Raw genomic sequence first — 12,165 nt, forward strand, 5'->3', positions numbered from 1 at the left:
CGGATATGCCCATTAAGTCTGTCTAATAGGAAGTAATTTTTTTTTAAAGTAGAAATGTTTTAATGTTCTCTGAAAGCTGATATGATCAATGTTGTTATGTTCATGTACCAACCTTAATTTAAATATCTGCATGATCTTAATTATACGGGTTTCTATAATTCCTTCATGATGTTTTCAAACACGCAGCTCTTTTAGTCCAGCTACATTAGAATTATTGTCTAGTAATTCCTGACTTCTAATAAAGAAATAGAGAACAAAGCATTGTTAATGTATAAATCCATCATAATCCTTACTCTATGGAATTCTGGTCAGACTGTTTTTTATTTTTTTGCTGTTGTTAGTTTTGGGGTGTTTTTCTGGTTTGTTTGGCTGGTTTGTTTTGGTGTTGGATTTTTTTTTTTTTGGTTGGTTGGTTGTTTTGTTTTTCTTACTCCCTCAAAGGAATTCAAAGAAGAACTAAAAGATTTGTGGAGTGACAAGAACGATCAAAAACAGACACAGGTTTCCTAAGCAAGAAACAATTAAGTGTATCTACTTACCTTTCAAGCTAAGGAACAGTTGACTAGGAGGAAGTTATGGTGATGGTTTATTTTGTTCAGAAGGCAGCCATTCTGAATCTCTTCCAATATACCTTCTTGGGAGGTGTCAGACAAAGTTTGCTGGTCTGCTGGTTCAGAATCAAACAACAGAGAATTCTTCTTCATGTATCTTGTGGGTAATTGGTGGAACTTGTTGCTGTCAGACGTTCCGGATGCTCGTGGGGGTCAGATAGTGACTGGACAAAGCCCACGGAAGAAAAGGCATGCAGAACTAGTAAGTGTTGGCTCATCCACAAACTGTGTGAAGCTGGACAAAAATTTGGGAAAGTGTCCTTTGTGGCTTACTTGACTCTTAAATTCCTTCCTGCTCATCTCTCTTGCTTGCTGCTGGATGCAAGGCTAAACAGATCTTCTTGGATAGATGTGGTACAGCCGCTTTTTGTTGTTCTGGGATTAAAGTTAGGGTTTTGATTTGTGGGTTTTGTGCTCTGGAGAGTTTTTTTGAGAAGGTAAAACTTCGTGAGATAACTAATGAAAAACAGCAGCTTTTCTTCTGAGTCATGGTTCAGGCCTTTAAGTTAAGTGAACTTAATGCTTGCCTTTAATGTTTTAGATTTATAGATCTGGGATTGTAGCTTAATTAAAAATAAAAGTTATGACAAATCCTTGCTTAGAAGGGATATCACTAACCTATGGCAGAAATTACTTTCAGAGCAACCTTTAGATTATTTTGGTGGAATAATTTAAGAAATGGATTGTTTAAATACTCCCAGTGCTTTTATTTTGACCTTATGATTTTTTTATTGAAGAGTGGTATTGGCAGTCCCAATGCTAGGAGGAGGAAGGAACAATGGCAAGAAGTCTGGCCTAAAAATGTGGCAAGAGGGGATAAGTGAAAAGCCAAGTGAGGGTAAATAGTGGGTCATGTGGGAGACAGACAGACAGGGGTTTTTACAAGTTACTGGTAGCACTTGTAAACAACCTTTTGTCCTTTTCCTTTCGGCTCTTAGAGTAAGCATGGGTCTTGGATTTGTGAACAGATTACGCTAATACTGTCTTATTTTCATGTCTTTGAATTGTGACTAAGACTATAAAGTTAAGTGTATATTTTAGGAATTTCTGAAAGAATTTGCAAAGTGTGCTAGGGTGTAGCTATTAATCATTTAATCTCTTACTGTTTCTACAACAACATAGCGTTGCAGTTTAATACACAGATAGTAATGAGCTGCTCATCTATCTTTTCCTTTTCTTCATCTGACGTGGGAGTTTAAGCCTGCTTTAGCACATGCCAGGTAAAGCCAGCACACTTGCAGAACACTTGCTTCGTTTTGTCCTTGTGGTGCCCATCACATGCAGTGGTGGCTGTTCTGCGCAGGCTGGGGCAAATGGGGCACTGCCACTGTTTTACAGCTGGGAAACTGGGACGGAGAGACTTGCCCAAGGCAGCACCATGCATCTGGGGTACTGCTGTGAGTAACCCTGAAGATTTCCTAAATCCTGTAGAGTTGTCACCTTGTTTAATAAGTTTTTCTTTCACACTGCCTGTTCGAAAGGATTTCGTACCACTTCATAATCTGATCCTGGCTAATACCCACGTCTTCAAGTCATCACACATCTTTGAGGAAACCACTGCCCTTGGGATTGTTTCGCAGCCTGGGTTTTGGTGCACTGTGTGTTTATATTTTAGTTTGGGTCTGAGTCAAACCAAGAAATTGCTGATGAAATCAATGAATTAACTCATGAATGCAGGTCAGCGCATTCGATTTTCTTCCGGAGCATTCAGACCATAATGACAACAGCTTTCTTCTTCCCTGGGATGTGCATCCACCTTGCTTGTAGCACATCACGTTTTGTCTGATGTGTAAGGATCCCCATTGTCCCAGCTGAAATTTGAATGAGCCTATTTTCCCTATGATTTTTGTTTTTAATGGCAGCTCTTTAAGGAATTCAAATTGACACAGCAGCCATTCTTGTTTATTTTTAAAAATCTTCTAAGAAGTAGAGAATTCCAGCCATACAAATTCTGCTAATAATTCATGCTGCTTTTATTTTCCAAAGCAAGCAGTAATTCCTGCTTTGGTCTACAGTGTTCTTGCCATGCTCTGTAATCTTAATTTGTGGGGGGGTTCCTTCTATCTGTCGCTTGTTTTTTCTTTCTTTCTTTCTTTGTAATTTTGTATTCTTGTTCACTTTTAGCAGGTGCATGTAGTACTTGTTCATGATAAAAAAAATAGCGCAGAATGAAAAGAATCAAGGGTGAGGCTTCTATTAAAAAAAAAAAAAGCTGAGGAGGAAGTTCACTGCTGAAAGGGTTATTGTAATCAAGTTTATCACGGGAGCTTGCTGTTGTGTAACAGAAACTCTAGCTTGTCCATACCTGCCTTCAAGCATTACTTAATGAAGAAAGAAAACAAACCTGCCAAAATATTTATGAAATTCAATAAAATCTGTTCCCAAACTTCTATAGCTCAATACATTATGACAGTTCAGTTCCTTGCTGGATTGCTCTCTCGATGTGCAGAAAGACTGCATTTTTTTAGAAAAGTATTTGTTGCTCAGAGTTAACTTGAGCATGAGCAGAGTAGCATTAATGCACATCTCTCTGTTGGTTTAATAATATTGAAACTCATTTATTCAAAAACCGCTTTAGCCAGGAATTGCCTAATGAACAAGAGATCTTCCTCTGAAAGTAGGGTATTAAAAAGCCTGCAATACAGCCAAACAGTTTTTTTTCCCCAGTAAAGGTACATTGTCAGGCAGTTAGACTAGATGCTCTCCAGCCAGAGATCCAGATTGTGTGGTTCCGTGATCTGTGCTGACTGCTCAGTTAGCTCTTTCTCTTGCATGTAGGTTGCTGGCTCATCATCCACATACCATTCCTTGATTAAAAACTGCCTGCGTCAATCCAATGCAGTCAAATATCCTAGCACACCTAGAATTTATTCTCTCAATGTGTAAACATTGTTTATTGAGTCCTCTTCTAAAATGAGTCTTTCTGTACAATGATTCTCTTCATTTCAGGATTTATTTGGGATTTTAAGATGCAGTAGTTGTCTCAGCTGAAATTTTAGAGGATAGTTATTAAGGAAAGCAACAGAGAGACTGCTAGTGTTCTTCTATGATTTTCAAATGGTATCTTTTTTTTTCACCCTCATGTATTGCCTGGCAGATGACTTGGGCAACATTTGTCCATCTCAAACAGGCTGATGCCATTGTCCTGTGCTGACCTTTCAGTTGTCCTTTCTGATCGGTGGGACACTTGAGAAGCAGCAACTTCAAGCATGTGCTTGGTCTCTGTCATTTCTAGCAGAACTCTTGCAAGCGGTGTATTTCTCAGCAGTTGTATGAATGGAGCTGCAGCAGTTTCACCCGTCTTTGTTCTTCCTGTCATTTGGTTCCCTTTTAATAATTCCAGGCGCACCCTTTGCTGTTACATCAGCATCTGTATATGATTCATGGATATCAGTGTTTGAATAACTGCATTTGCTCCTTTCATCCACATAGAACTGGTGGTACCGAGTCATGCTCAGTGCCCATTGAACCTGGTGCCCTGCTTCTGATGGTGACCTAGGGAGGGATGGAAGAGCAGGGAGCAGTGGTTCTCTCCAGTATCCTTTCACATGCACCAGCAATTTGAGACTGGGACATTTTTGTACAGCAGTGGGTAACAGTGCCTGTCCTCTACATGGCCTTTGTCTCTGTTATGTACCCTGTACTCTTGCAAAGAAATAATTCATGCAAAATTCAGCTTTGCTCTACACTGAGTCTAATTGCAGCACTGCTGTCTACCTTAGTTTGGCCATCTCACTTAGGAGGGAAAAAAGATATGCAAGTGTTACTTATTTCTGAAGGTTTTATTAATAGTAAAACACAGCATTAAAGTGCACTTAATTTGTGTGTGATAGTTATAGCAGTAATTTCATGCTGCTGCAGGTGGGGTGATGATGAGGCCGATAGATGTTAGGCAAAGGGGGAAAAAAAGAGATTAAAAATGTCCATCAGTAAGGTTTGTTGGTGCGTGTTTGTATGGGGTAGCCAGATTGGCAGAACTGCATGAGAATACTAGATTGGTGAGGGCAGTACCCCAAGCATGGAGAAATAAAAAAACTTCAGTCACCTTAGTTTGGGCTTTCCAATCTCATCAGGAATCACTTAACAATTGGGTCACAAGGTCATTTAATTCAGTATTAAATACTAGTTTGGGTGTGAATTTCACAGCTGACATGGTTATTGCCTTTACTGTCAGTTCTGTTGTGTAACTGTGCAGCTCAGCGGGCTGCATCCCATTTCAGGCGGACAGGACAGCTTTCTGCTGCAGAGAACAGATGCAGCTCAGCTGAAGCAGCTGAGTAGCGGAAGCAAAAGTGTGGTGTGCCAGGCTCTGCAGAGCACTTGCTTGACTGCTGTGACAGCTCATTTTACCTTAGCTAGTTCTAAAGCTAGCTTGGGTTCCTGGCAACGTAAGTTTCAATGCAGGCTTCATTCAGAGGTGTTCACACACATCAGGGTACCCACTTGGAGTACCCATTTGGGGTACTCTGATGGGCTTATTAACTTCAGACTAGATATCTTCTGATTCACGGACATGCATTGCTTTAATGAACCAGCTTCTGGGTTCTGTTGCAAACACTCTTATCCAACCCTCATAACTTGATGTTTTCCAAATCTTCAGGTTAAACTTCTTTCTTAGTCCATTTCTTGAGAAGTTTGGCACACTTTTTGAAATTCAGTCTAGGCTGACTTGGTCATTGTGAAAGTGATGAGGTTTGCTGGTATTCAGATAATTCCAAGCATATCCAGACTCTAAACTTCAAAGATCCCCAAGGACCTATAAAAGAGCCAGTAATGGAAAAGGGAAGAAGATTTCAGAATTAAATGGCTGTTAAATAAGTCTCGTAGAAGGATGTCTGCTACTGAATGCAAGCAGCACAGGTGAAGGCAGAGCCTTAGAAAACATGCAGGCATGGGAAGAAAAGAATCTTCGGATGGAAATTCATGGGTAAAGGGATGATAAATGGAACTGTGCCAGGGAAAAGTACTGGAGAGGAGTATGATAGGGAAAAAGAAAAGATAAAAGAGAGGATTTAAAATAACTCTTCAATTAATTATTTTCAGAAAGGATCAAATGTAATCACAATAATACAAAAAGAACTGTGAATATATAAGTAATTACTGTTGGTTTCTTGTCCTGATACAGAAGGAGAAAACTGTCTATATGGTCATCTAAGAAGAGAGTCAGTTAGACCACATTTGAAACAAGAAGCTGCGGAGCCTGCAGATGAATCTAGAAAGCCAGCCAATTGCATACTGTTTTCTACTTGTTGATCAGCAGCATTCTGATACTGTCCAAACAAGTAGGAGAGGCTGCAATCTTGGCTCACCCAAAACAATTACCTGTTGCTGTGATCTGATTATCATGTTAATAGTTCGGCTCACCTGCTTCTGAAAACCAGGTGGTTCTTTTCTAACACAGGTGAATAATTTCATGTAACTTTGAAAGGTAAAGGCAACTGATTTAAATAGTGTAATAAGTATATATCACAATGAAAATTTTATACTAGACATTTCTTGACCAATTGAGCAGTGTATATTCTTTCTCCTATACAAAGCTGAAGTTGGGAGAGAGAAAAAAGAAAAACATTCAGTAGTATTAATATTTCATACTACTTTCTGTAGAAGACCTGAAGTTACCTTAAAGCTGTTAAGCTTTAAGCTGTTAAGAAAAGTTCTCAGTAACCTCTGTACCCATTCTAGACAAGTTATGGGCTCTGTCAGCATTGTTGATCGGTCTTGAAGAAATTCCAACTTGCGAAATACCTGAAAGGGATATCAGATGGCATGACTTTAAAAGGGTTTTCTGTCAGTCTTCCTGAAATTATTAAGTGCCCTCAAGGGTTTGCAACTGAGTTTTATATGTGGAGTGTTTCCCAGGTTCTCGAAACAGAGTGAGAGCTTAGTAACTATGTGCTGATGGACAGGGGAGTTGTCCTAATATTTAGCACAGAAACACAACTGCAAATATGTAATGCAAAATCTTTTAATTTGTGATTGGATAAGTGAAAGTTGTACTTGGAGAATATGTGGTGTGTGATCTAATCCCCTCTTGTCTGAGGACTCCTGCCTTGGGGTTTAATCACGAGGTGCTGGAGGCTTTGCTTTCACTGGAAAGAGGCCTCAACTCTGAAACTTGCTTTCCTCGTTGATTTGTTGGTTGATTTTTGTTGCAGCTTGTTTTATCGCTTTGTTTCTTTTGCTGCAAGAGATGCATAGCTAGGTAGAAAGTGGTAAAACTTATCAATTAGAAGGTATCCAATATTTATCAATTTGGTGGTATTCAGAAGCCACCTGGATGTGGGCCTGGGCAACCTGTTCTGGGTTGGACCCATTCGGCCGAAGGTTGGACCAGGTGACTTCCATGGTTCCCTTTGAACCTCAGCCATGGTGAGGGTCTCTGGCTTTCAAGGCTGCTGGTTTGCTGTATTTTGCTTTTTCTTAGTATTGTTCTGGCACTTACTGTGCTTGTTGCGTGGAATTTGGGTGTTCTGTTTGTTTTAACCCTCCCAGTTAGTATGAGATTTTGCAGCATAAGAGAGTTTCTGTATGAAATCAGACCTCCTTCAGAATTAGACGTGTATGTGGTGACAGATAAGAATTTCCGGGGCTAGAAATGCTCTCCAGTCTCTTCAGTCCTCAACCTTCAAGCTTTCCAGCCCTTTGCTGTGATGTGTCTTGCTGAGATGTGATCTGTTAGGTTCAGCTTACACTTGCAGCTCACAGCTCAGGCGATGGCTGCATGCTCCTGGAAGCACAGGGTTCCATTCATCTTACACTGTAGCTCAGTTCTGCATTGTAGAGACACGAGTTGTACAGTAGATGATGTGGAGCTTGGGAGCTAAGCCTTGGGAAACAGTAATGGATTCAGTTGGTTTTTGTGGTGGATTAGTGTGTCCTTCTAGATCCGCGTGTCCCAATTGTGTTTACATCTCTTTATGAACACAAATTGACTAAGAAATGTGTCTATTAACACCCTTTTAAAATGAGCCAAATGATAGTTCTTGCTGTTCGTTTTTATTTGTGGTTTTTGCAGCACTTGTGTTTGCTGGTTTTTTTTTTGTCTGATGGTTTAAGAAGATGAAAATTGGTTGTTATCATGAAGCAAAGCACATTTTCTATCCACTTCAAAAAATAACTGTGCGTAATAAGCTGCAAACGAAAGCCTGGTTTGGATTATGAAAACTATGAAACAAAAGTTGGTGTTGAGTGTGAGGAGGGAGGTTGGTGATTCACTAGTACCGAGGACTGGAGAGCTGCCTCCTTAGCCTGATGTGGTGAGAAAAGCTTGTATATAAAGTGATAGGACCTTCAAATTAAGAGCTACGTTCCTTAAAGTAGCTCTTGGCTAAGAAGACTGTTCAGATAACTTCACTGGTGATAGTTTAGTGTTTGAGAATGGGAATGCTTCAAATGACTGAATTCCCAGTGTCTTTATTTTCATCTGTGCTGTGCTATTAAGAAGCTTTAAACTGCTTTTCGTCCAAGGGAAAACACATTTCCTTTGTATCTCATTAGGAACATTACTTATGCGATGCTTTTATTTGAATTATCTGAGACTTTAATTTTTCTCCAAATACACTCGAGAAAAGTGAAACCTGGTTCAGGTTTTGTTTTGGTATTCAATTTACAACTGCTCTTTTAAGAGGATTGGGAAGCACCGTGAGCCTGAGCTTTTGCAGAAGTCTGGCAGTGCGTGTTTTTCTTGTTTCTCAAGATAGTCATGTAGAAGCCTCAGCCACTTTTTAACACCGTTTAGAAAACCTAATGAACAACTTCCTAACTGTTACAAGAAGTTGCATGTGTAATAGTGACAGTAGAATTATTCATTTGCTTAAGCATTTATTAATGCAATTAAGCAAGTCCTAACTGTAGTCTGGGGGGAGATAACTTAAAAAATAAAAATTAAAAAAAAAAAAAACAAACCGAATGGTAACCTTCCAAAACCATAAAATGTGAACATTGGCTACATAGCTTATATTAAAAGAAATGAAACCAAATGATTGGATGAAGAGACATTATTTCAGTCTTACTGTTATCATAGACATGATTGCTCTGTTCTCAATCTGGTCTATAAAAACCAGAACCCTGACTTCATTCTTGATCAGGAACGTGCTGAATCTGTGCACAAAGTGTAAACCTCTTCTAAATTCCTATTAAAGGAAAGTACTTAGGTTGCTCTGAAAGTAATGCCTCCTATTTATTTCTGTGGAAGTTACAACAGAGCATAGTAACACTGTTTGATAGAGTAAATGCTCGGCAACAAAACACTGTTTTTCAAAATAGCCACCACCACTAGCTATTAAATTCCATATCATCATATGAATTAACATTTATTTTTCTAAAGTGAAAGCAGTGAACCACTGGAACAGCAGGTTTGACATGCAGTCTTATATAGTTGTCATTTTTGGAGATGCTTAGAATCCAACTGGACGCGGTCCTGGACATCCTGCTGTAACTGACCTGAGCATGGTCTCCCTCCCAGCCTCACCCGTTCTGTGATTCTGTTATCTCTTACCTCTTGAGATATTTCACTCTCCGTTTAATTATTGTTTTCCAAATGCAATTTCAGTCCTGGAGCATCTGGAAGCATACTGATCCCTTCACTAAGAAGGCAGTGGCTTAGCAGCAGGTCTGAACAGCAATGTTTTATTGGCATTATATGCATTTTATGGGCTTTAAAACTATCCCTTGTTTCTCTTTGCAGTACTGCAGTCTGGCTCCATTCTCTCATGTGTGTTCAGTCATGCAGAATGCTGAAATAATGCAGTGTTTCTGTATTAGATAAGAAGATTCAAGATTAAAATTAATAACAAATACACCAAATACACCAACAGAGGAAAGTGCATAACATACTCTTTACTCTGTCTTTCAGTCATGGCCTGTATATGAAGAAGTCTACAACAAAATGGTTGAACTTGCAGCATTTTTAGACCTGCCTCGTTTCCCAGATATAACAGACAACTGCTTTCTGCATCCAGATGTGCTGTGCATGAAGTACTTGATGGAAGCTAATTTACCTGGTAAATATTTTCCCAAACCTGAACCAATAACGTTTTTCTTTGGTTTATTAAACCCCAGCCAAAAGACTTGAATTACTACTTTTAAAAGAAGTGCCTCCTCTTTTCCTTTTATTTTATACATGCTTAAGCATGAACTGAAAGATAATTTCTATAGAAAGTGCATCCATCAAGCATCAAAGTACGTACTGAAGGCCCAGATAGGCAGGGCTCTCTGGTGCTGACTCTCTGAAGCTGTTGAGTGGATGCTTTGTTTCAGATCTTTCAGTAGCGATGAGCTACTAGTAGGGAAGAGCTCCTAGTGGAAGTCACCTGGTTTAGTGGCTTTAGATAAGTGATTCATGAAGTCAGGGCCTGACTGCTCAGCGCTGAATGGAACCATAATATGCAATTTTGAACATGCGTTCTATGATACTGTGTATTAGCAATAATTTTAGTATTAACGAGTGATGCTGTGTGAGAAAACAGCCTGTCTCGCTTGGTTCCTGATTTAGTTTTGAAAGAACGTACTGCATAAATACGAAATATTTTTCTTTATTCTAAAACAAAGTCTTGAACTTTGACTTACCAAAGTTGATTGCCAGTCTGTGAGCAGTGTCTGCTGAACTGCCATGCTGCTGTCACATGCTGCTGTCTCGGGAGATGACTTCTGCAGACAAATAGCCTGTAAATTGATAATCTTTTTCCTAAAAAACATTCTAGCAATTAATAGTTTGGGGATTTCATTTTCTTATTTAGTAATTAGATGCTGAATAAAGCGACTTGGCTTTTCCACCTACTGACGGCTAATGAAAAGAAGACAACGACCAGATGTAGGACTAAAACGCTGGAGTAGAAACTCTACTTTTGTTGTTTTACTCCAGAGCTGCAGCAGAGCCGATAGAAGATCACTTATTTTTTCACATTCTGAAGTGTCGATGGAATCAAAGGGAGGCTAAAAAATTGTAGTTTCCAGGTTAATCACAGAGAAATAATATTCTGAATGCCCTTTGAAAGTTAGTGGAAGAGGAGAATCTATTGTCCTTTACTTGTTCATTGCAACTGAACTTTTTGTCACGTAGAAGTGTCTTTTTGTTTTGGTTGTTACTTTCTGTGTGTGGGTGGTTTGTTTTTTCTTTTATAAATGGAAAGAAGGACGATTGTTGTTGTCTCAGCTCCTAAGATGAATTGGCCTTGCTTCTTAGGACAGTGAATAACAATGAAAATGTAGTTTAAATGATCTAAAGTACAAGAAAGTGTATGGGCAGCATTTATAAGATTCGTTTGGGAAGTGCTTTTATACTTTTCAGATTTTATTTAACTTCTACTGTTACGTATGAGAGGATTAAATATTGGTTTGTAGTGAGCTCTTTGTGAGCAGCAAGAGAATACAAAGTAGAGATGGATTAAGATTGTACTTAGTCATACGTTGCTAACCTTTGTGGAATCCGATGGTGATGTAATCACCACCTGTATTTCTTGCCGAACTGGAACAGTGAGAAATTTGGGGGATTTGTATCTGTGAAAAATAAGCGTGGAGTAATGCGAGGCTGTGCGGATAGTGTGCTGCTGCTTTTGGAACCGCAGCTGCATAGGTTTGGTACAAACCATGGCAGCAGGTGCAATTAGCCCTTGCAGGTCAGCACCAGGTTGAACCTTAGCAGGAAACATCTGCGTTGTGCTCAGTGTGCTGGGCTTCATGCCCTGCCTGCTTCTTTAAGCAGCCCCTGGTTCTCCTAGCGCTGCTACGCTCTGGCTCCGGTCCCACGTTTGTTTTAAGCTGATAGACAGAAAAAAAGGGTTTTGACAGATTTTTGGCTTCGGATCTGTGTTTTTTTTTTTTGGTTTTTTTTTTTTTAAACTAGAGTTTAGCTGTTATTAGGTGTATAGATTTAAGATTTACTTTCCTGGAACGAAGTTCAGGGTGATATAATGACATCTTTTGAACTACATTAAGACGTTATTAAAAATGTTTTATTTTTTCCCCTGTGAATGTATGTCAGCCGTTTTTATTATAATCACAGCAAAGATTACCTACCATCTATGAACATATCGAGAAATGCTTTTCAGCCTGAAAAAGATGGCTTATTGTCCTAAAGGACAGGAGCGGTGTTTTTCTCTAATGGCCAATATTCTGCACTGCAAAAGTATTTTTAGCTTCTTTCAACATACTTGTTTTATATTTTTATTTGTATTAACTAGATGAATTGCACAACTGGACTTGTCGTGTGGTGAAAAAGACTTCTATTGGAGAAGCGGATTTCCTGACTCTCATGCCTGGAAATAAATCAACAAGGAAAGTGAAATATGATGTCCTTGCAGCAGCAGTTATTGTGGTGGTTCTAAAGTTACTTTTTTTATTAGATGATCACTATGAGTGGTAAGTACACAGGCAAATCTCTAACAAAGCCCAAACTTTCATATAGAGTAAATGACTGATGATTCTTTCATCAATAATGTTTAATTTGTAGTATTCTGGTGAAGTTTAGTAGCACAAAACGTGAACTTGAAGGCATTTTAGACTTTGAATGTTACTTATTTTTACAAATCAGCAGTTTGAAGCTGAAACCTGGAAG

The 12,165-nt window shown here is 39.1% G+C and overlaps 1 protein-coding gene across 2 annotated transcripts in view; it reads left to right on the forward strand.

Annotated features, from left to right (window-relative positions):
- The window catches only part of TAF1B (TATA-box binding protein associated factor, RNA polymerase I subunit B), a 46,001-nt gene that overhangs the window by 23,628 nt on the left and 10,208 nt on the right, over positions 1-12,165 (forward strand). For both annotated transcript variants that reach the window (XM_021390477.1, XM_021390476.1), the window contains exons 9-10: positions 9,466-9,613; positions 11,792-11,969. In XM_021390477.1, coding sequence (XP_021246152.1) covers positions 9,466-9,613; positions 11,792-11,969 — 326 coding nt within the window. The remainder of the gene's footprint in view (positions 1-9,465; positions 9,614-11,791; positions 11,970-12,165) is intronic.

The sequence above is a fragment of the Numida meleagris genome, chromosome 3 (assembly GCF_002078875.1).
Source record: "Numida meleagris isolate 19003 breed g44 Domestic line chromosome 3, NumMel1.0, whole genome shotgun sequence".
NCBI classification, from domain to species: Eukaryota; Metazoa; Chordata; class Aves; order Galliformes; family Numididae; genus Numida; species Numida meleagris.